Source organism: Alligator mississippiensis, chromosome 11 (genome assembly GCF_030867095.1).
Source record: "Alligator mississippiensis isolate rAllMis1 chromosome 11, rAllMis1, whole genome shotgun sequence".
Classification (NCBI taxonomy): Eukaryota; Metazoa; Chordata; order Crocodylia; family Alligatoridae; genus Alligator; species Alligator mississippiensis.
In genome coordinates, this window is record NC_081834.1 from 39,987,323 (window position 1) to 40,011,444 (window position 24,122).

At 52.7% G+C, this 24,122-nt stretch overlaps 1 protein-coding gene across 2 annotated transcripts; it reads right to left on the reverse strand.

The window, feature by feature from the left end:
* Positions 1-21: 21 nt before the first annotated feature.
* LOC102557980 (sodium/nucleoside cotransporter 2) lies at positions 22-19,915 on the reverse strand. Of its 2 annotated transcripts, XM_019477729.2 has the most exons (19): positions 19,820-19,913; positions 16,248-16,410; positions 14,877-14,962; positions 14,705-14,790; positions 13,647-13,738; positions 12,944-13,133; positions 12,234-12,375; positions 10,963-11,076; positions 9,562-9,639; positions 9,156-9,236; positions 8,769-8,849; positions 8,197-8,322; positions 6,030-6,160; positions 5,529-5,697; positions 5,067-5,264; positions 4,226-4,307; positions 3,707-3,805; positions 3,194-3,308; positions 22-711 (listed from the first exon to the last, which is right to left on the reverse strand). In XM_019477729.2, the coding sequence occupies exons 3-19, from the start codon at positions 14,943-14,945 to the stop codon at positions 585-587; spliced, it is 1,980 nt and encodes a 659-aa protein (XP_019333274.1). In that variant the 5' UTR covers positions 14,946-14,962; positions 16,248-16,410; positions 19,820-19,913; the 3' UTR covers positions 22-584. The 2 variants fall into 2 exon arrangements, with proteins under 2 accessions (XP_019333274.1, XP_019333273.1); XM_019477728.2 differs by lacking the exon at positions 16,248-16,410 and having other exon boundaries at positions 19,820-19,915.
* Positions 19,916-24,122: the final 4,207 nt, after the last annotated feature.

Below are 24,122 nucleotides of genomic sequence, written 5' to 3' on the forward strand. Positions count from 1 at the left end.
CCAGAGGCAGGGACACTGCAGTTTCCATGGTTTGAACAGGAGCTGTTATTGACTTGACATTATAAAGCAGGGCCCCTCATATGCCTAAGTCAAGGCCATGTGCATGAATCAGGGTGGAAGAGAAGCCAGTTCTCAAGGGCGTGGGAGCCAGTCCTCAAGGGCAGGGCATCAGCTGCTGCTGCATATGGGATAGCAAATGTCAGAAGGAGCAGTCAGAAAAGGCCTGGGCTGTGGGCTGGGTCCATCAGGAAGTAGGGGGAGTGCTCAAGAACCCCTGTGGCTCACTGATCCTGGAGCCAGCCTAAGGACAGTTTCCACGATCCAGGCTGGTTGTGTACAGTCTCTGGGGGCTGGAAGGGGAAGTGCAGTCCCCGACAGCTCTTGGGCAGTGCCGCTAATGGGAGCTGAGGAGAAGCCCGGGCCCTGCCCCTGCAGTGCTCTTTTGTGCCTGGCAGAATGGGCTGGGAAGATGTCAGGCCCTGAGTGACAGGTCCTGGTTGGTTCTTGCACAAGCCCTTGCCTTTGCAGTTTGGGCATGTGCCCATGTAGATATCCAGTCCTGTCACCACCTTACACCGGCTGACCTAGGGTTGCCCCGGACAGGTCGTGTGGTTGTAGTGCCCACAGCACTGCGTCAGCGATGCCATGTTGGCCTCAAGTCCTGCCCAGGCACCAGTGAAGGAGAGGGTCCCGTTGTTGCTGAGCATGGAGCTGGAAGAGAGGGCCATGGCTGGGGTGAGCCACATGTCAGCAGGCACTTGTTGGCTGCAAATATCCCTGGGACAATACAGGCCTGAGACTGCCCCCTCCCCTCCTTCCTCCCTCAAGATGTCATCCCTCTCTTCTGATAGTCCTCAGCTCCCCACAACCCAAGGCTGAAATCCCCTCCTGGTCCTGCTAAGACAGCTTCACTCTGTTTAACACTGTGCCAACCCAGGGACATTACTGCCACCCTCCTCTCACCCAGGACTGCCCACACAGGTGAGTTCTTCATGGATCTCCTGACATCAGGTGTTTTCCTTATTACTGGTGCCTGGAGTCATGTGACTATCAGAGACTCTCAGCTGTTGCTAGCAGAGAAAATAATGGGCATGGAAACCTCTCCCTCCTACCCCTGGCAGCCTCCTGTCACAATTAGCACAGCCTCTTCCAACCTGGAAATGTGGCCGTGAAGCTACTCCCTGGTGTATCCTTCAGCCCCTGCTCTTGAGCCTTCCAACTCTAGCAGAACAAGAGAAGCCACCAAGGACAACCTAAGAACAGCTTCGCTGGCAGGTTGGTGGGAGCAGGTGACTGGAGTATGCTGGGGGCGTGCATGTTCTGGCTGGGACGGGCAGTGTTGACATACCAGTGTTCAGGCCTTTGGATTGTGAGGGGGAAAAAAAGCCTGAAGGAGGCAGTTCCCTGAGCTCCAAACTTAGCAGGCAAATAAAAAGCATCCACATGTCTTCTTTTTATATAGTCATGGTTTTAGGCAATCTCATGGGGCCTTGTGTGTTGGAAGTTGCAACCCTGCCTCCTAGTCCAATCTCTACCCTCCCATCTAGATTGACAACCACGGTTTTGACTCTCACCCATAGGTGCTGATTCCATGGGTGCTCCAGGGCTCAAGCACCCACCAAAAAAAATTAGCATCCACAGAGCTGCTTGCAGATGTTTAAAACAAACAAATAAACAAAAGCTTTACTGAAAGAAGCAGGATGTTACTTCAACCCGGCTCTGCAGCATCTGTAATGATCATGTGCTTCAGCAAGGCTTTTTGGTGCTTTTAGCTCAAGCTGATTTAATCCGCTACTGGGTAAAAGTGTTAAAAAAGCCCCATTAAGTGCCCAATCTTTACAGAAGTTGCAGAGCCAGGTAGAAGTAACGTGCTGCTTCTTCTGGGCATGCGTGGGGCTTAGCACAGGAATATGTCAAGTTAAAAGTAAAGTGATGGTTTTGTTTTGGGGGGGGGTTTACACCTGCAAGCACCTACCAGCAAAAAAAAAAAAGTTGGTGCTTATGTTCACCCCCCTCCCTGAAGCCTCCTTTCCCCACCCCAACCTGTCAAAAATACCCCTTCCTGCCCTCTCCACAGCCCAGCACTGTTGTATCCCCTCCCACAATTCCTTGAGGCTCAATCCTCCCTCCTCCTACCAGCAGGCTGAGACTCATAAGAGACATTTACTGGGAGGAGGTCCTCAAGGGCAGGGGGAGCCCTGAAAAGATATCAGCTGCTGCTGCATATGGGACTACAGTCCCTTGAAGACTGTAGGTCCAACTTGCCCACTTTCCTGTCATGGGGCAGAGAGCGGATGCTGAAAGGGAGAGTGAACAGGCTGTGACCCGGGTTTTTCCAGTGCTCCTCTCTTACTTGCAGCCTTTAGCATTTGCAATTGAGTTAGGGAAGGGCAGTGGGGGGGTACACAGGGGCGCAAGGGAGTGGGTGTATATATTGTAACGGGTGCATGGTTTCTTAATGTGGTTTAAGGTGTGTGATGGAAAGTTTATGCTACATAATGTATATATATATTTTGTTGTTGTTGTTATTATTATTTTTTTTTTAATGAAGGCCTAGGAAGGTCTGATTCAGAGTCTGTGCCCCTCACTCCCATGATCAATAGCTACTGATGCACCTTTTGCTCTCCAAGCCATTCCCTACAAATCTATTACTCAAGCTACTCAAATAACCTATTACTTAAGGTACTCAATCAATCCTGTTGCCTGGCTACAAAGCATAGCATCCTGTGGTGCCACAGGAAAAGCAGGGGGATAGCAGAGGTCAGTGTCCTGCTGTTGCAAAGGTAGTTAAGAGTCATCCGTGCAGGGAGCAGGTTAAAAGTACGTTTCAAAGCAATCTCATTAAAAATGTTGGTAGGAACCACCGTGAAGACTGTAGTGAGATGCACCCCACCACAATAGGGGGTCCAGTTTGAAACAGGCAAAGCAGAAGCTGTGTGGAGGAGATGGTCTGGGAAGCTGATGCTTTCCCCACGGGCATGTATGAGGGCTGTGCCCCCAGCAGTGGCAGGCAGTACTGCACCCAGCCATCAGCTACCCTGCTGCCCAGGCTGGGCCACAGCTTCACCCTGTTAATTCTGAGGTGACGACTGTGGCCAGCACAGCCGCTCTCTGAAGCTAACATGCAGCCTCCCCAGCTCAGCAGGGCCCATCCAGCCCCATGGACATAGTTGAGGACCAGGCACAGACTCACTTTGCAAAGAGCTGCCGGCAGCACACATAGATGTTGTAGCTGGTGCTGTTGAAGTCCACGGTGCTCAGGAAGGTGACGCAGTTCTCCACTTCCCCTCTGGGCACGTACAGGATGCCTGGGGGGAAATGAAACACAGCCATGGAGATTCTTTGACACTAGCCCCGGCACACACCCCTGCCCCTGGCCCTGCCAGCAAAGCCCCTCTGGTTGGCCCTGGTCACTCCCTGCTGCTGGTGAGGCAGGGGACCCATAGGAGCACAAACCTGCCTGTGTGTGGGCAGGGGATGCCCAGCTCTGCTTGGCCAGAGGGTGCTCAGGGAGCACAGCCCCACAGAGGGGTTGGGGAGAGGGGCAAGACAGCTTCCCTCCTCTTCCCCCTGCCTCCTTCCCATTTTCATTCCCAGTGGAGTTTCCGTCTGCCCCAGGTCTTTCCCCTCACCTTCCCACCCCCATCTCTGGCAGGGTCCTCCCCAGCAGGCCCCAGGGCCAGTGAGCATGAGGTTGGGACCATACCTGCCACACAGGCATTAAGAATAGAGACGCAGGCCCCGGTGAACAAAGCTCGCAGCACAATGCTGGCGAAGTCACTCTTCCTCTGAGGAACCATGGATGCTGCAGGGAACAGAGCATGGCAAGAGCCCGCAGTGGTGAGGGCTGGAGAAGCCACCCGCTGAGGGGAAGACCAGAGCCCTGGGTCCTGTTGTCTGGCCAGGAGGGAGCTGCCTACAGCTTCCCACCTCTGCCCAGCACTGCAGTGTCCCTTCAGCCAACTGACAGGTAAGAACTGTCTCCCATCACCGCAGAGCAGTATCCCACACCAGGGGACACTGTAATGCAGGAAAAACCTGCAAAAGTCAGCTGGACAGCGCTGCTGGGGCTCTGGTAGCAGCACCTGGCCCTGTCTCAGCCAGAATCCAGCACAATGCCTTCTCTCACACTGCCACCAGCATAGCCCCCTGGAGGGTGGGGTGTTTGGGATACCCAGGCTCCTCCACTGCCCTGCCCCAGCACCTGCTGCAGCCCCGTACTCACTCAGGCCTCCCAGCATGATCCCGATGGAGCTGAGGTTGGCAAATCCACAGAGGGCAAAGGTCGTAATGATCTCAGCTCGCACCTAACAGACACGAGAGCAGATGAAGGGTGCATTGAGGACCAGTCCCTGAGACAGCCACCCTAGTCATGGTGACACCCTCACCCCCATGCTGACCTTCTGGCCTCTTGTGAGCCAAGAGCCCAGGCTGTGGAGGTAGGGCACTGAGCAGCAGCAGGGAGACAGACCCAGCCCTGAGATGGCCACTTCCTGCAGCCCCACCCCTGAGAGCCTGGAGATATCTGTGGCAGATGCTGCTGGCAAGAGAAGCTGAGCAGAGGGTACATGGGCTGTGGCAAGGTGCCCCCCTCCTCCCTGCTCCACAGCCACTCATGCCTCAAGAGTGGCACCTCCTGTGCTATACCCATGTGCCCCCTTGGCCTGCTGCACCAAGGGGTAGGGGCAGGAAGTGAGAGAAACTGGAGCCCCTCTTCCCTGTTCCTGAGTTGCCAAAGCCCTCGGGGTCCCTGCATCCCTCATAGGATGGGTACTACACCTCTGCCACCAGCTTGCAGTTGGGGCACTCAGGACCAGGCATCATCATGCTGGGTTACACTCCCCTTCCCCAATCCCTGACTGCAGCAGGGTCCCAGGCAGGGAGGTCTGCAACGCCTGGAGCCCTGAGCAGTACTGCGAGTTCCCAGCCCTGCTGCCCCCAGCCAGTTCCTTTCCTCTGCCTAGACAGAGCCCCAGCTCCGCTCACCCCTCCCAGCTCCCTGCCCTGTGCCTGCTGCTGCCAGCTAGCCCCTCTGCCAGCCCTGTGTGCTGACACCTGCCTCTCACCGAAATCCACTGCTTCTGGCTGCCTTTCCACTCCTCCAGCCCCTCCAGGCGGTTCTTCTTGTACATGGACAGCCGCTCATAGGCCACAAACTCATTCAGGAAGATTTTGATCCCCAGGAGCTCAGCCACCACTGGTGAGTCTGCCCAGTCGGCCCCCATCAGAAAGGCCACGGGCATGAGGACATAGGAGCAGATCAGCTGAGAGCAGAGACCGCCACCACACATATCAGCATCATTGTGGGCGTGTGCTCACATGCACACCCTCCCAAACAGCCCCAGGCAGCCACCTCCTCCAGTCCTGTGCAAAGTAAGTAGGCAGAAGCAGTGGGCAGCTTGTGGACAGGCATCCCAACAGCAAGAGGGAGCCTATGGAGGACTTAAGGTGGGAGGGGAGGAAAAAGGCTGGAGGGAGGGAGGCAGGGAAGGAGAAGGTATTTTGTGAGGGGGCTGGTAGTGCACTACCTGGAAGGAGAGCCCCTTGATGTCCACCATCTCCCCAAGCCAGGAGAGTGCAGCATTGACAAACTCCAGCACAGCCAGGAAGGCGATCAGGTTGGCCGCAATGTTGGCCACCAGCCCCACGGAAGCAGAAGCACCATTGCTGGCAGCTTCCAGGATATTCTGCTCTCCCCTGGAGAGACAAAAGGAGTCAGCCACTGAAAGAGGTTCCACATGGGCTCAATGCTCCCTGTCAGGCCAGTCCCTGGGCACAGTTCCCTGGGCCTGGCCTGCCCTGCCAATATACTGACCTTCCCATCCTTTGTCCTGGCCCTGGAAGCAGCATGCTACCCCATCACATCAGTTCCTTGCCCCAGCCTTCTCAGATCTTGCTTGGGGTCCCCCACTGCCCTCCCCAGCTCTGTGGGATATCCCTGCCCTGTCTCCATCCCCTTGCCACCATGCTTGGCAGCCCCTGGACATCCCACCCTGGGCTGATAGAGCCCAGCCCTGCCTGCTGCTCACCCGTTGCTAATTATCACGCCGTCTTTGCTCTTGAATTTAGACTTCTCCACCTCAGGATAAACCAGCTTGGACATGGCGAGAGCACAGGGCGCAGCCATGACAGAGGCTGCCATCAGCGATGATGGATCTATCTACAACACAGAAGCACAGGGGCAATCATGTGGCAGGGGCCTGGTGTCTCCCCACGGAGCCCATAGCAGAGAGACTGACCTAGGGCTGGCAGCGGGGAAGCAGTGAGTGAAGGGCAAGTCTAGTCCTCAATAAACATCTCAGCATCTCTACATGGGCCCCTATTAGGGTGTAGGAAACTAATGAACTCTGCAGCAGGGTAGGGCTTGTTAATGCAAGCCCTGCCCTGCTATGGAGTTTTTTCATGTGCAGCAGCACACATGTAGATGCTGAGCTGGCTGGCTGGGGCACAGAAGTGCTTCAGTGCAGGGGCTGCCTGCCAACTAGCCCCACACTGAAGCACCCTCATACCCCAGCCAGCCCCTCCACAACACATTCAGCTGCGTCAAAGCAGCCCCAGGCCCCCTGCCAGTCAGGCCTGCTCCAACCTGGTTCAATGTACTGTGGTCTGGGCACACATGCAAACACGCACTCAGCAGCAGTTAGCTCCAGAGCTGATTTCTGCACATTAATAGGCATGTGTAGATGTGCCTAGGGTGTCTAGGAGAGGACCTATCCATGGAGTGAATGCCTCTCACAGCTCTGAGCCTGTTTCTAGAAGCTGCAATGTGTGATCCTGATGGGTGTCTCCCACCCCCAGGCTGCACACAGCTGCACTCAGGCCACGAACATCAGTAGCCATCGCTTCCAGGCCTCTGGTCTGAGGTACAGGAGACCTGATTCCCTCAAATCTCTTTAGAAGGACCTAGGAGAGGGGGTGATGTTGCAGCACTTCATCCCCTTATCATTATGCCTCCCAGCCAAACAGTCATGGTGCACTGAGCTCCAGTTCTCTCCTTCCTTTATTCCTGACCCTCATGCAGCCTTTGAGCTGCACTAGCAACTCTTATGTGGGCTGATCCTATCTTAGTTTCCCTCTTGAACCTTTCCATGAGCATCCGATGTCAAGGGCTGCTGTAAAGTTTTCTCAACATGTTCCCAAAGCCTCCTGAAAACAACATCTCAAACAGCCCATTGCTGGCACACGTTTCCCAAATCTCAGAGTAGCTGCTGGCAAGACCTAGGGATCTGCCTGCACTTAGCAGTAAGGCTGCAAAGAAGTCAGGAACAGACAAAGCCCACCCTTTGCTGTTCCTCTCTCTCCCACTGTGTGTGCATCTGCCTTATTCAAGTAAGTAGAATCCATCTTTAATGATGATAGTGATAACCACAGCTCCAGCTCATCTCAGCTGATGGGTTTTTTTCCCCCACAAAAGTCAGTAAATGTCAGACTTAACACCACTGAAAAGCCAGTCCTTACAAAAGCTCTCCTCAGCTTAGAGGAAAGGGGCTAAGGAGCATTGTTCAGATGAAGGCTTCACTTCATATCAGATATGAATATGTTTGAAGGTGCTGGAGATGTTTAGTGGGGCTGGTTGCTCTTGGGCTCATGGTGGCTGAGTGGTGAGGGTGCCTCTATGGCTCTGGAGCTGTGAGTTTACGATCTGTTGGAGCTAAAGGCTGCCCAGAGCTGTGAGTGGCCCCCTGGGGAGTCAAAGGCAGCTGGACGTGATGCTGGCTACATCATTCCTTTGCATACCTTTGGCAAACAAACTGTTGTACTTTAACCACAGGAGCCCAGTGGACTTTTAGACTTAGAGGGACTTTCCTTCCTCTTGTCATTGGACTCAGAACCCACTGAGGTCTCTACTCAGGATCTCATGTGCTCTTTTAACTAGTGAGGAGTACGCAGTGGCAGGGTCACATTTATTCTCTGCATCTCTAGCAGTGAGAGGGCTTGTGTGCCCACAGGCAGGGCCTGCCAGTTTGCACAGGAGCTGCCCTGGTGCATCCTGTGGCTCAGGTCTGATCAGTCCAGGGGGGCTCTGTCTGCCTTTGGGCAGAGCTGTCTTCTCTCCCCTGGGCCTCTCTGGTATCACAGGGACAATTGCCATACCTGTGCCCAGTATGCTAAGGCTCTAGTTGAGGGGATCATTAGCACACGCAGCAGGGAGCCCCCACCCAGGGGTGGCCACATGGTGGGGCCTTCTGCACTCACCCCGAAGGACATGTAGGCTCCCATCACACTTCCGGCAATAGTGGAGAAGCCCCCGGTCATCACAGCATGGATTTCTGAGTACGTCATGTCCGCTAGGTAGGGACGGATCAGCAGGGGAGCTTCTGTCTGCATGACAGGAGAAGGCAGTGAGGGCTGTGCATGCTGCCAGAGGCCCCTCCCTGGTTGGGGGTCATCCCACAGTGGTGCTCTGGGGCCTCACATCACCCCACTGCTTCCCAGGCTCAAGGGAACTGGGGGATGGGGGAGGAGGAGGGCTGAGTGGAGCCTTGGGAGCCCTTTGATGGGTATATATCAAGGACCAGGTTCTCTGAGGCCTGCCCACTGGGGCAGAGGCCTGGGGCTAGGCCTCCTTGAGGGCCATGCCTCCTCAAGGGGGTTGAGAACAAGCTTTCATAGACCTCTGTCTGCACACTGTCCAGAGACAATGGCTGTAAAAAGGCTTGGGAGACACCCAGAGCAACAGCAGCTTCCTGCCCCAGGGCACAGCTCTTTGGACAAGACCAAAGCATGTTCCTCCCTGTGGACAGCTGTCCAGGCCTTGCTTCACTCACCTGTCCCACAAAGATGTTCCCTGCGACACTCAAGGTCTCCGTGGCCGTGGTGCCCATGGTGACCTGCAGCAGCCAGGAGATCTGGAGAGAAGTAGGAGAAGCCTGTGTCTCGGTGCCAAACCACAGCATTTCAAACAGCTTGGCCTCCCATTGCACCTGGACTCCTGCCTTGCTCCAGGGTCCAGCTCAAGGCCTGTGGCTGAGATCCAGGAGTGCTGAGGGGCAGAGGTGTGGCTGTAGAGATCTGTACTGCCCCAGTCAGTACCAGGTTCCCCTTCCATTGGGGCCATGCTTACCCCTGCCAAGCCAAGGTACTACGTGGGACGAGTAGATCATACTGCCAGCCCCCAGCCCCACTTGGGAGGACCCAAAGAGGCTGGGTGTTACCTTCAGGATGATCCACTGCATGAGGCCAAGGTAGTAGAGAATGGACATCACGCAGCTGAAGAAGACGATGATGGGTAAAGCCTGTAGGCAGAATGGCGAGGCACAGGCTGAGTGTAAGAGCTCAGCAATGCCTGCTGGTGGGATGCTTGGCAGGCCCCAGGTCAGTCTGAGGTGCTAGAGCTCACCCCAGCCCCTGCAGCTGAGCATAAGGGCAGGGCATCAGTGCCCACAATGGTTTCTAGCCTGGCCTATGAGCCATGCAGTGCCAGGGGGTCAGGGTACCAGCCCTTACAGCTGGCCTGGAGTGGCAAAACACCAGGTTAATAAGAGAGTGTCTGGGCTGCTCAAAGCCCCACAGTCCCCCTGTCCTTGCCTCAGGGTTGGTCCCCCTGGCCTGAGAGCTCACCTGAAAGGCAAAGGCCTCTTGGATCAGCTTGTTGCCAAAGACAAAGCCGGAGCCGGCTGTGGTGTAACTCAGGAAATACTGCAAGGGAAGAGGTCAGAGATCAGAGAGAGCAGCACCCCGGAAAGCTTTCCTCAGGCCTCTTCCAACCTGCACTGCGATGAAGGATCCCTGCAGACACCTCCTCTGCGCTGTGCTCCACTCCTACCAAGGGACCACACCATGTGGAAACCTCCAAATCCACCTAGCTAGTGCAAGCTGGGACTGTACAAGGGGGGGTCTTTAAGAGGAGGCTAGATGAACACCTTGCTGGGGTCGTTTGACCCCAGTGCTCTTTCCTGCCATGGCAGGGGGTTGGACTTGATGATCTGTCAAGGTCCCTTCCGACCCTACAAACTATGAAACTATGAAACACAGGGAAGCCACAGCCCAGGGACCTACTCCAGAGACAGCCCTGCCCAAAATGCCTCCAGAGGGGGAACTGAGGAGGAGGAAGAGGAGAAACTGAGAAGGGCTGGGTGGGCCGTACGGTGTCTTTGGTCTGAATAGTGACCAAGATAGGGAACCACCCAGGATCTCTATTCAAGCAATGCACCCTGATAGGGCGGTAGCGGGTCCATGGCAAAGAACAGGCTTAGGGATGCTGTGTCCTGGCAAAGAGTTGACAGGAAAGGCAGGTAGCCTCCCATTTGCTAAAGAGTTCCTGGGAACCAGCGACACAGTGGAAGGGGCCAGAACCTGCAGGGCCTTGGGCACAAGGAGTGAATCAGAGTAGGTGCCACATCCTTCTGACACTGAACAAAGAGCTCCACTAGTCTGATCCCTAGGGCTGCTCAGTGTCCCTCCACTCCAGCCCATTCCTCCTCCTGCCTGGCTTCTTGCTATGGATGTAAAGGAGCAGGGCCCATATCCCCTCATCAGGGACCCAGTGACAGCAGGGTAGCTCCTGCCCCCTGGGCCTTCCTTTCACCTGCCTCGTACCACTTTCCCACCTAATTTGAGAAATCAGGGAGAGTTAGAACCTACCCCTGTCCCACGCCTCTCCCAGCCCCCACACCCTCGCTCTCCCTCAGCTCCCCCCTCCATCACACACACCAGCTCCTCTGTCCCCCAATTTCCAAATCCCATTTCCACAGCCCATTCCTTTCTTTACCCCCATCTCCATGTACCATTTCCACACCCCACCTCCACTCCCCACTGCTGCCCAAGCCATGTGACCTGGGAAGCCAAGGCCCAGACTTGTCGCAAGAAGCTCCAACCCTGCCACCAGAGCCTCCTGGGTCCCATCTGTGTCTCTCTGTTGTGTCTCTTAGCTTTGGCCTCAGAGACCCACGATGGAGCTAGCTTGATGATCACAAGCCCACCTCCTGGGCGCTGGCTGTGCCCTGTGATGCTTGCTGTTACCTGAATCTGACTGCCCAGCCACTGGAAGGCCTCAAATCCAGGGTCTGTCCTGATGATGAAGATTCCCAGAACAAACTCCATCCCAAGACCCCAGAAGACAGCTCTCCAGGACACCTGGACCAAGGACAATATGGGGCCATGTGAATTAATGAGTCCTGCAGCCTTCCCACTCCAGTGTTCAGCCTTGCCCATGAGCCCAGATATCACAGCATGGGCCAAACTGGCAGGCATGTGGCTTCCATGGTTGTCCCTTGGACTAACAGCTCAGTGCCTGGAGAAGGCTCTTGGCCTAGGCAACATCTTGCAACATCTAGATCACTTCTCTGCAAGGGACTGTCAATGGGCTTCTGACTGGCCAAGGGGCTCAGTGTAGCTCTAGAAAAGCAGGCAGAGGGTGTGGAAAGCAAAGGGGAGAAGTACAGAGCAGAGGACAGGGCAGAGGGGGAGGTGGCAGGTGCCAGGGAATGGGTGCTGGGTTGTCCTCATATCAGGGAATAGCTCTCCCAGAGAGAAGAGCACATGGGCCTTCATATATGGGCAGGCCATACTCTGCTTCTAGCAGCACCAGTGTCAGCCAGGCAGAGTGTCTGACCAGGGACTTAGGGTGTTGCATCACAGTCGTCCAAAGCAGAAGCTTACATGGGTAACCCTTCATGGCCCATCAGAAGGGCAGGGACCTCAGGGGTTGTACAGGAGTGACTAAGCAGATGAGGCTGAAAGTTAATGGAGGCGGGTATCTAAATTACTCAGACACCTTCCCAAGTATGCAGCTGGTCCAATAAAAGATATCCCTCACAAAACTCCTTGTCTAAATCACTAGGTAAAACTCCCTCTGCACCCATCTGAATGGACAGGGTCCTGGGGAGCATTTCACTCCCTGTGACAAAAGAAGGCATTTGTGGCATTGACTGCCCTGAGGTCAAGGTAACAGAGGTGTGTTATGATAGTCAGGAGTCCCAGGCTGGCTCTGCAGCCCTGGACCTTGCCAGTTCTCTGCCCATGAGGCCTGCAGGTGGCACGGCCTCCTGCATTTTGCCTGGGGTCCAGAGGATTCTATTTGCTTTCTGCTGTGAACGTCAAGGGACAAATGCAAGCACATTGGGTGGGTGGTTGCTTCCACAGGGCTGTATTAACAGCAGTCTTGCTTCCACAGGTCACCTCTGTCCACAACCCCCGCTGCTTCCCACTCTGGGACGGTGTTTCAGAACCAGCACTCTCCCAGTGGAGCACAGTGTCTTCAGCACTGGGCCCAGGGAAACATTTTAACTTACTGCGCCATGGTGCTTGGAGCAGGCAAAAAGGACCAGCACAAAGACACAGATGCCAGCAAATGAGATCAGCTGCTCCGGATTTTTGGCAGTATCCAGAGCCAACCATGTGACCAGCCCACCCAGAACGGCCAAGCAGAACACCCTGAAAAAGAAGCACCAGACAACCTGTCACACAGGAGATGTCACTGCAGAAATACGCGATGACATGTTGGTGAGGTGACATCACTGCAGGAACACCCGGCACATTGTCTAAAATATCAGTTAGCTCATCAAGGAAAGCTACTAGGTTATCTGGTGTGACCTAGCCATGGCAAATCCAAACCCAAGCTACTCAAGAGGTGGGGATCACTCCAAAAGGCAACCAAGCTGAGCAGCCTTTTCTGGTCAGCACTGACAGTGCCAGCACCTTAACAACCACCTTGTGCTATCACCATCCTTTTGCAGGCAGTTGCAGCAGTCCCCTGAGAATCCTTGAGGCTAGCTTTGTCCAGGGCATGAATGGGGTGAGTGAGGAACAGACTCCTTCCCCCCATACCTTGATGAGCAGGGCAAGCCCAGTCTGTGCATGCAAACAGTACTTCCTTGTGGGCACTTCCACATATGCTCATCAGGGGGGTGATCAGATGAGGACAACACTTTTCAAGTGGCCAAGGAAAGCAGGCATCTGCTCACGACATGGGGCATGCAGTGCAATCTGTTCTCCAACTCACCATTTCAGCCATGGCCAGGACTTCCGGAAGCACTGCTGACAAGGGCTGAAGAGCCTCACCAGCTTTGCCCCATAGTGCTTCTGAATGAAGTCATAGCCCACAAAGAAGACAACAATGCAGGTGATGACCACTAAAGCAAGGGCACGCTGGAAGTTCAGGCAACAAGCCGCAATGAAGTAGCACAGGTAAGCTGGAAAGGAGAGAGGCAGGGACAATAAGCAGTGTTGAAAGCCAGCAGACAGACTCAGCTCACACAAGGCCCCCCACCCCCCCCCACCCCCTTCCCTGGACCCCCCTCACTGAGCCCCACCACACACAGTGACTGCATGGAGGAGCAACACCACAGCAGCATGATGGGCAGATCTGTGGGCTTGTGCAGCCACCAGCACATTGCCTGTTATGGGCTGAAAGGAGTAAAGATGAGGAGGACTGTTCATTTGCTGGGCAGGGAGACAGGCACAGGCTAATGCTGCCTTGGTACTGGTGACATGTGAACCCCTTGTGAAGAGAGAAGTGGGATGAGAATAAGTTAGGCCAACTGCAGCTGGGCAAGGCTATGCTAAGACATGGTCTCCAGAAGAAAGGTTGGTGTCCCACTTGCTTGGCAGGCTGGAATCAAGAGTGGCCAAAGGACTGATGGAGAAGTCCCCTCGGGCCATGGGCACTCTCCACCCTGATGTCCCTGGTTCCCAGGCTGTTTCACCTGTACACAGGAGACCCAGGAAGATCTTCCGGAGCAAGCTGGAATGAGTCTTGCAAAAATGCCTTGCCTTCCCCATGGGCTGCATCACCTTCCTGGGGAGAGTTAGACAGAGAGACCAGTGCATGTTAAAGACACAGCTAAGCCAATCTCCCTCCTCACTGGGGCAACACCTCTGCCTGGTGGGGTTGATGGGATCCAACAGCCAACAGCTCCCATACACTAAATCTGGGCAGTCTCACAAGAAGCTCCAGTTCTCCTGAGGCTTTGGAGAAACAATCCAATCACAGAGAGATGCTGCCTGCCCCATGCAAACCTGCCATGTAGTCCAAATGCAGGTTCATACAGTGCAAGCTCAAAAGATCTCAGCACATCTGTTCCCATACCTCTGTTAATGCAGCCCTTGGCATCCCTTATGAGCTGAGCCTTGCCATGGGGGACAGGACTATTATCTGGAGATAAGATAGCAGAGAATGTGTAGGAGGCTGCTGCAGGCTCAGCAGGGATTGGGACGTAATGCTCTGCTATAGCAGAAACGACTTACAACAGCTTTGCCTCTCAGTCTGTCAGAAATAGCCTGTCAGTGGAGGTGCCCCAAGGGTCTGCCTCTCCATGAAGCAGAGAGGTTGGTCCTCCTTGGGTACCACAGCATGCCTCCCATATGATCCCTGTTATTCAGAGTGTCAAAGGGATCTGAGGGCTGTGGGTCACATTCTGGGGGAAAAAAGGATGGCAGAGCCTGGCATGACTGTTGGGTACCCAAAAAGGGCCTGGAGTAGTCGGGCTGCTAAGAGTTGTTTTGCTGTGACCAAGAGATCTCAGTATATCTGTTGCACAGACCGCTGTTAATACAGTTATTGGCATCCTTTATCATGAGCTGAGCCTTGCCATGGCAGGCAGGGGGGATATGGACACTTCTGCTTGGTGGGGCTGACAGGATCCAGCTGGCCCAACAGCTCCCACACATTAACCTCAGGTAGTCTTACAGGAAGGCCAATAATTTGGTCAGGGGGAGCTGTCCAGGAAGGAAAGTGATGCTCCCCCTAACAATGTAACTCTACCTCCAGCAGGAGGGGCATCGGGCTTTCTCTTCTTTCTCACTCTCTTCAGGTAGACCATCATTTCCCTCAGGGAGTTCCTCCTCTTCCTGCAAAACAGCAACACCTGGTTAGTCAACGCTCCCGCACCGCTCCATGGTGTCAGCACAGGAGAGAAAGTGGGGGTGAGATTTACCATCAAGTCAAAAGCTGGGTTCTCTGAGCCCTCCTTGAGTTTGCCCAGTGATATTCTGCTATCTTCCATCTCCAGATGTGCCCCACCTGCAACACAAACCTGGGCATCAGCCAAGAGGCAGCACAGCCGGGCACCTTGTGAAGGAAGAAACTTCTCTCTGACTCCACAGCTGAGAGGGGAGAGTCTTTTGCTTCCCTAGAGCAGGGAAGCCCTGAGGGTCTTCCTTGTCCTGTATGCAAGGCAGAGCAGCCCTCAGGCCTCCAGTCCAACAGCTGGGACAGAAAAGTACAAAGGAGGAGTGTCCAGAGGTGCTCAGGATGTTGTACCTGTGGGAAGAGGAGCCATGAATCCCTTTACTCTTCAAGGCCTAAGATAAGCACTCCAAATGTGTTCCTATGCCATTAAAATTAATGAATGTGCCTCAGAGGCACTGGGCTCATTATCTCCCTTGTTCTTCCCCACGTACAGAAAAGGAGCCTTCGCTTACTTCTAACCCTAACAAGTGAAAGACTCTTGAATTACCTCCTTGTTTCCAACTAAACCCTGTATTTCTACCTGTCCCTGATTTTCCTTACAGACCATTGGGAGACAAATGGCCCTGCAGTAATTTTTAGGCACAGTGAGCCCTTCTCTATGAGATGAAATGCCCTGACCCTTACTTCCTAAGCTGTATCCCCTGATGAAAACAGCATTCAGCTTGAGATAGAGTTAAGAGCACAAAGCAGTACAGGGATTACCCCCAAAAAGTGCTTTAAAGCCCAAAATTTCAGAGCTAAGCTTAAACGTGAAAGAAATCCAAGCATGCTAGAATGTGGAAAAACACAGTTGAGGCTCCTGAACAACCTTATCACTGACCTATAGTCAAGCCATAGCATAACAATGCCATTAGGATTAGTACAGAATGCTGTTTAGGGCCCCAGATTGGATTAAACCAATGTCTTAAAAGCATGTTAGAGTGTGCATTTTATGTCCTTCATGGTGTTACTACAAAAGGTGGGTTGGGATCCTTAATTTGCCTTTTATCAAGGATCTAGAAGGAAATATAAAGTTACTGCTGATAAAAATGACAGATAACAGAAAAATTGGTAGAGTGAAAAATATTGATCAGGAGGCATTATGGATAAAGTGTAGCAGTCTGGATTTCTCAGGAAGGTGGGCCTCTTTGAACAACATGCATTTTAATACAGACAAATGCCAGGTCAGAGAGCTAGGAGCACAGCAGGTAGATCACATTGTTTGGATGAGCAATGCTACAATAGTGAAAAAGAAAGAAGGATGTAACAAGAAGGCATGGGTCCACATCAATGCATGAATGTCACTTTGTTGAGTAGCTTCCATTTTTAATCTTGAGCTGAGCACAGGGCTACTCACCAGAGGCAGACCACTGCCCTGCCCAAAAGAGTATGTGTGACCCCTTTGGCACCTACAAGCCATCACAGAGTATTCTGGAGCTGACGACTTCAAATGCTGATTCTACTCTGAGGCCCAACAGGTTTTCCACATTGCATGGCTGGTGGGTCTGCAGCTCCTCAGCCTGGGCACACGGCAAAAGGAGAGAGACTGAGTTAAAAAAAGTGTTGGCTCTAAGGATCAGGGGACAGACCATTGTCCCAATGGCTAGCCCAATGTCTAGAAAGAAGGTAAGCAGGCATGAATCTGGTTAAGACCAGAAGCACTAACAGGCCTGGGAAGAAGCGTGTATAAATAATAGTGGATCTAGGAATTTGAAAAGCTATACGCAGTCAGGATTGGGTCCTTGACCTCCAGGGCTGGCAGGGTGTGGCAGGCACTACTAGCTGCCTGCCTACTCAGGAAGAGGAGCCTGGCAGCTCAACTCTGGCAGGGTCAGGCCCTCGGCTCCCTGGGATGGCAAGAGTAGAGGAGGAATGGAAAGAAGCATGTCATGTAAATGAATGGGAAGGTTCATCAGTGGAGACACCAGGGTCAGGGTCTGAGACAGCTGTTCAGTCCACACAGGCCTAGCATCTCAGGAGGTCAGAGGCCCAGACTGCGCCCCATAGCTAATGACAGCAACCTACCTAGACCCAGTTGGCTTAGAAGCACGTGAGAACTTATGACTAGGTCTACTCAGACTGGTAACTGTCCCAGGAATGGGCCAGGGACAGCAACCAGTTGGACATGAGTTCTCCTTCCAAGCAGGTCAGGGATTTTCAGACAAACCAGTTTTTCTGCTAGAAAATGCCTGTTGAAACACGTTTGTGTGGGTACCTGTGTGCAAGTGTTAGTGGGAAACATTTCTTGGGTCCAGGTCAGAATTTCTGGTGAAAACCAGAGAGCAAATTGTGATCTCCCCCACACCCGGTGAGAAGGGTAACTGATGGGGCTGTAGACAACCTCTGTGCTCCTCTCAGTGTCTTGTGTAGAAGCAGTTCCTCTTTGCATTAATCAGTGAACCTTCATGATATCACAGAGTGTGAGAATGGCTAACTACCTCTCTCTGTCTGTCTTTATACAACTCAATATTTAAGGCACTGGATTGGACCATGGGAGGCAAAGGTTCAAGTCCCCGCTTCAATCAGCATAAAGCAGAACGGTTCTAGCAGGACAGACTCACCCCAGAAGAGCCTGGTGCCTAAGGCACATACCAAGGCTGGGGTTCCACTTCTGAGCCTGGGTCAGGTAAAGAAGAGATAACAAATTCCACCTCTGAGAAAACAGCTCCACATCCTGATCATCACTGAGCTATCAGCTCTCTGGAGCTATGTGCTCTGCTTTTTTCACAGTTAGCCTCGAAAGGCACTGCTTCCCTCTTGATTCAGGATGGGAAAACACTGTGATCTCAAAAATTTTTGCAGGACATGAAAAAAGTTTCCTACACAGTAATGCTCCCATTCCCATGGTGCTGTCTGTAGTTAAAGGGATGAATGTAACCTGTGATGATATAAGCATGGGAATACCAAGGGAGGTATTACTGCCTCTGTACATGACTTTAGGGGTGGGTCACTATTGGAATAGTGTGAGCAGTGGCAGCACATGCCCTTCAAAACAGACACTGGTAAGGGTTCAGAAAAGACTACATGATTCATAGTCTGGGAACTGCACTGGTTAGCAGGAGATTTAAGAAACTTTATCTACTGAAACAGTCAAGAGGTGACTTGATTAGAGCTCATAGGGTTCTCATCAAAGGTATTTGGGGGTTTCAGTCCTGTTGATTTCATTTATTTCAATGATAATTAGGCAACTAAATGTCCATCAAGACCTAGGCCCATGGTCTGATGTGAGGAGGAGGTTTCTGACACCTGAGGGCTCCTCACTCCTGCAACCAAACACGTAATGAAACCTGCAGTAGAAGCTGCCTCTGCTGAGCAGCCCCCAGTTTCCCCTCCTCACTCCCTACACTTCATGAGTCCAGCTCAGTAGCTCTCAACTTTGTTAGACTCTAGGTCCCCCTTGTTGGACTTGAGGCCTCCTCTAGAAAATGCCAGCACTTGGATTTCACTCTTTGTTTGACTACAAAAAAATAACAGCATATTATTCTGTTGTAAAGGACCCAGAAAGGCCACAGCAGGGCAGAATGATTTTAACTGTTAACACCATTACTTCCTGTTTGAAAGCTCAGGGTTTATCTTGTAAACCATATGCAGATGCTTGCACAACTCACAGTGCTAAGACTGCATGGCACCCTTAAAAGGATCTCACAACACTCCAAGCACTGCCACAACCTAGCTGAGAATCACTGGTCCAGCTCATTACTCCTCTGTCCCCCAGCCCCACTTCTGCCCATGCCCTGCAACCCCTGCCCTGCCCCCAGTTCCCTCTCCTCTGTGCCCCTTCTGCTGCTCCCAGAGCTCTTTCCCCTCTCCTGTGCTCAGGGAGGGGGCAGCTGCAGCAGGGTCCTTTTCTCTCCCATCCTGGGCTCAGGTTCAGTTCCAGCCACAGCCCCAAGGATGCTGGCAGACTCCCTTCTCCCCTGGGCTGGTGTTGCAAGGAGGGAGGGGGCCAGAGGCTGGGCAGGCCGGCTGTTCACAACAGAGGTGAAGGCAGAGGAACACTCAGGGCATTCCCATCTATAGTCAGCTGCTTCTTCTCCTTCCTTGACCCCCCAAAACTCCTTTTGTAAGGGTAGGGAGGAGGCCCTGCCTCCATCCTTCCACAGCCCTGATTGGCTTCTCTTCCCTGATAGGAGCCAGGCAGTGAGGCAGGCAGCCAAGGTGCCGGCTCCTTTAACCCAGGGCAGAAACTGTCTCTTTTTGTGGGGATCCAGCTGGCATGACTGACAGGTGGGCAGGGCAGGGGGCAGCCCCATGCACTGGTGCTCAGGTCTCAGCCCTTTGCAGTGCTCCCCTACCACCCCATTAGAGCTGAACCATTCACCCTACTGAACTTGGCCAGGGCATGCAGCTGGTCAGGAGCAGAGCCAGGGATGGCGCCCACACTCCTGAGTGCAGCCTGTCATGTTCACCCCCAGACCACCCCAGTGATACCCAGGCAATCCCCGCCACTGACCATGCTGTGGAAGAACTCCTGCTAAATCTGAGTAAACGGCCTCCCAAGCAGAATAATTCATGCAGAGGGAGACCACAAAACTAATTCTGCATGTGTGGCTTGCAAGGCCACTTATCCCCCCTCAAATCCCAAATGAATCTACAGTGACGTCCAAGCTCAAAGGATGGTGCCAGCCAAACCAACAAGAGTCCCTCAACATTTGAACACAATGCAGTGCAGCCTACACATGCTCTTCCACATACTCCCTGGCGCTGATCTTCCCTACTGACACTCCAGCAAGGTCTCAGTATCCCCCACTGCCTTCCCTGCCTATCTCTTTCCCTTTGTCTCTCATTTTCCTCCCTTCCCCTCCCCTCCAATGAGCAGATCTTGAGCTCATTACAAACCCTGCCCTGAGCAATCACACTGGTAGGCCTGCTCCCACATTGGCAGTCACTGCTTCAGCTCCCATCCAAACCCTTTGGTGCTTTACTCACTGCTGGCTTCTGCTCCTGGGCTGAAGACCAGACCCCCAGCTCCCTTGTGCTCACAGAGGGTCAGAGTCACAGCCGTTGCCTTCCCATTTCCTTCTGCCAGAGGCTGGGAAAGGAACAGGTTATCAATTAACAGCACAGTCCAAAGAACTGAACTAGGCACTTTGTAGCCTACCCAGTCACCCGTGTGCCCCTGTTCCTGACAATCAGGATCATGTCCTAATTGCTCCACTTAACAGTAATCACAGAGGTAAAGCTCATAGCCCTGCCCCTGTGACCAAGGCCATCTCAGCCCAGGCCAGGCAGTCCTGCCATACTATGTAAAGTTGCCCTGACTCATGGATTCCCCAGTATAGTGTGCCAGTGCTTGGGTGGAGCAGTCATGGGGTGTTTATAAGTTAAAGGAATCTGGGAGGCATCTTGGGTATGGTGGATAGAGGGGGAAAGGAAAAAAAGCTGGCACAGAAGGGCAACAGGACAGCACAGATGAGATGCAGGCTCAGGCAAAGCTGTGCAGTCTGGGAATTGAGATTAGGAAGCCTGATACTAACAGGGTGCCAGGGGGGAATCGCTAAAGGAGAGGGAAGAGTATGGGAAGGAGAATGAGTTTAGCAGTGGCATTTCAAAGAGACTGGAGGGACCAAAGGGGTTGCTGAGGAAACCAGAGAGTAGGAATTTATAGCAGTCCAAATGCAAGAGGTTCCAGACCGGGTTAAGAGTCTGAGTGAGAGGTATGGGAACAGAAGGATGTCTAACATCTCTCAAAGGTGTTTGTGAAAGAAGACACAGCTGGATTTAGCACCTTACTGAAAGTCAAGGGTCCAGGAGCCAGGCATGTCACTAGGGCCAGCAGCTTGGAGAATGGGAAGGTACCTGTCATGATGGAAAGGAGAGAAGGGTGGGCAGTGGAAGAGGAGTCTCCTGAGATTTTATTTTAGGGTGGTGGCAGGGCTCCCAGGGAGAGCTGAGAGGCACAGGAGCAGGTACAAGACTGAACAGAGAGCAGAAGTCAGGGTGGAGCCATACCCTCCAGGATGATCAGCACAGAGTGGGGTCACCAAAGCTACTAGGGTGGATAGGCCATAAGCAGGGAGTTGGGTGTTGGAATTACTGTCCTGGTCTGGGGCACTCTGGTGCCAAGGTGATGAATAGTACAAGAGCATGGATATGACAGAACTGGGGAAATGCACACAAAGAAGTGAAGCCAGGCATATGGAGGGACATGAGAGCTAACAGCCACAGGCAGGCCCATTGATCAAAGTTTGCCTTCAGCGTTAATAATAATCACAGAGATAAGCATATCAGGAGAGTCTGCACTGATGTACATGCCCTGATTTAAGGTACTTCACTGATAAAGCATCATCTCCATGCTGGACAGCACTGCTGTCAAAAAAGCCTGTTGTGCTTTGGGTGAGTCCAGCCATCACTGTAATGAAGCCTCTGTAATGGCAGATGAAGGGATATTCTAGCCAGTTCCTAGTGTGCATTAAACTAAATCAAAGATTCACAGCATTGATTTTGAACATGGGCCCAACCAGGATATATGTGTGTGCAGCCATTTCAGCATTACCCAGCTATCAGAAGCAATAAATCTAACCTTTAATCCTGGAGACTTTTGTCAGGAGAACATCAGCCTCCGAGTGCTTCTCCAACAAGTGTTCCACCCTGCAGCTCCAGGGTGCCCATAAAGAGATTCAGGAGACGTGAGACCTTGGAGTGCAGAGATATGGTATTGATTAGGCTGGTATTTATTTCCTTGGCAGTTCGTAACCTGGGCATCAAATGTCCGTACTGCAGAACTATTTTTTTATAACTGTTATTTGAAATGATTGCATGTTTTTTTAGAAAACAGAGTAGATGAAGGAAACCTGCGATCCCCTGGAGAAATGACTTCATCACATTAACTACAGAAGGACTTGTGTAAAATAATCCATGCTATTGACTCATCACTACCCCCATTTCCTGAGAATCAGTTCAGTATTTATTAGAGATTGTTCAGGCCTCCGAGGTTACTTCTGACAGGAGCTTATTCCAGGGTAGAGTGCTTATGAGGCCAGAAGAGACCCTTAGATCATCTAGTCACATCTCCTGTAAGACTCAGACCACTAAATAATTCCCAGATTGAGCCCAAATAACTGGTGCTTAGCCAGAAAGACCTTGAAATAAGACATTAATCTGAATGTGAAGACCTCATAAAATGGAGACCCTATCACTTCCCCTGGGAGTTGGTTCTAGTGGTTAATCATCCCTGCCATTAATAACTCATTACCAATTCATGCTTCTGCAGTTGCAGTGATTTATACTAGCTAAGAACTGAACCAGGGGGTTATTGTTGGGGAGGGAATAATCAAACACAGCACACATGTGAATCCACCAGAAAAAAAATTGTGGACTAGCACAGACCAAGGGGGTGCTAGTCCACAATTGCTGGCTCTGCTGAGAGTGGTAAGCGGATGCTGAGGAGACCTCACACTCAGAGGTTCTTTTGGACCCTCTGAGCTTTGTCTAACAGGCTGCTTGAAGCAGGCCCAAGCTTTAGAGGAGGGATCTGGAGAGCCTGGGGAACAAAAACCACCTTCCCTGCCAGATCCACAGAGGCATTTTGTCCTGCTGGCAGTTCTACAGCCTTGAGGGGCAGGGAAATCCCTCCTTACGTGGAGTCAGAGCCACTGCTTAGAAATTCAGCTCCTGGGATTAACCTCAGTCCGCAGCTGTCTATGCACTGTGAGGTGTTCTACTTTATGGAGACTTTCCCATGTTTCTTCAGGAGTGGGAAGGGGGAAGGAGGAGAGTCACACTGAGGTGCTCTGGGAAGGGAAGGGAACCCCTGCTTTGCATGTTGGTGAGATGAGAGAGAAGTCCTGGCCAGGGTGACAGGGAGTGGGGCCAGCTTTGCCATGAGGGTCACACTGGGAGGTACTGTGGGGAGGAAGGGAAGGCAGTAGGCAGCAGTGCTCAGAACTGGAAGTAGCTGCACCCAAAGTGCAACGGTGCAGCTCAGCCTAGTAATAAGATGCATATTTCATGGAGAGAGAATTAATCTGTGGAATGGCTCACATGGAGATGGGGGGGGGGGGGCTCACCATCACATGCAGCCCTGGCATGATGTCAGCGCATAGCTGTCCAGGAGCTCTGTGCTACTTCAGCCAGAGGCTGCTGGGGAGGCAGGCAGCTGTCCCGCCAGTGCTCTTCAGGGGTCAGACTGGAGGGTCACACAGGTCCCATCTGGTCCTGACATCACTATGAAGAAACCACCATGAGATTATAAAAACACTGATGTTTCTATGTCATCCAGAACCCCTCTGGTCTCTGTGTCATGCATTCTCACTAGTGGTGTGCGCGGGACAACAGCCTACAACTGCTACTGGTTCCTGGAATTACTGCTGTACCCTGTCGCTGCACTTTTGGAGTTAACAATGCAGGCTTGAGGCAGTCACTGAGTCATCACACCTTGGATGTGGTGCAGTTCACCAGCCTCTGAAGGGAAGCTGTGAGTATGAGAACCTAAGTAGTTATGTGCATCTCTTGCTCATAGAGTGGATGCTGGAGATCAACATGATGCTCCACAGCTTCCAGAACAGTAAGACTCCTGGGGCAGATGCCTTGCCCAGAGTTCATGTTGCTTTCTGGGACCAGGTGGGCCTGGACCTGCCGGAGGTCTATAGGGAGCACTGGCAGGAGGGCCACCTCGGAGCAGGGATGGAGGAAGGCCTCATAACCCTTCTGTACAAGAAGGGGGAGAGGCGGGACTTGAGCAACTGGTTCCCGATTACACTCCTGAACTTTGATTACAAACTAATAGCCAAAGTCTTGGGTGAGTGTTTTAAGTCTGTTATAGGTGCAGCAATCCACGAAGACCAGGCATACGACTGATCCACAATGCCCTGATGCAGCTGCGTGATGCCCTACAGTACCAGCAGGAGAGGGGACAGAACGTCGCCATGCTGAACTTGGACTTGGAGAAGGCCTACGACCAGGTATCCCATCACTTCCTACTGGAGACACTGAAAAACAAGGGAGTCTCCGCAGCCTTTGTCACCTGACTAAAGGCAGCACTGTGCACCAACATGAGCAGCAGGGTCTTGGGGAACAGGCCCCTGACAGTCCCGACTGCAGTAGAAGCGGGTGTCAGGCAGAGAGAGCTGCCTGTTCTGCCCAGTTCTGTTTATTTGTGTAGTGTAACCGCTAGCACAATGACTCAGACAGGACCCCCAGATCAGTGGAGTAAAAATCCCCATGAGGAATAGGGAAGAGACAAAAGTCCTTGCATACATGGAAGACCTGAACATCATATGCAGGGCCAAAG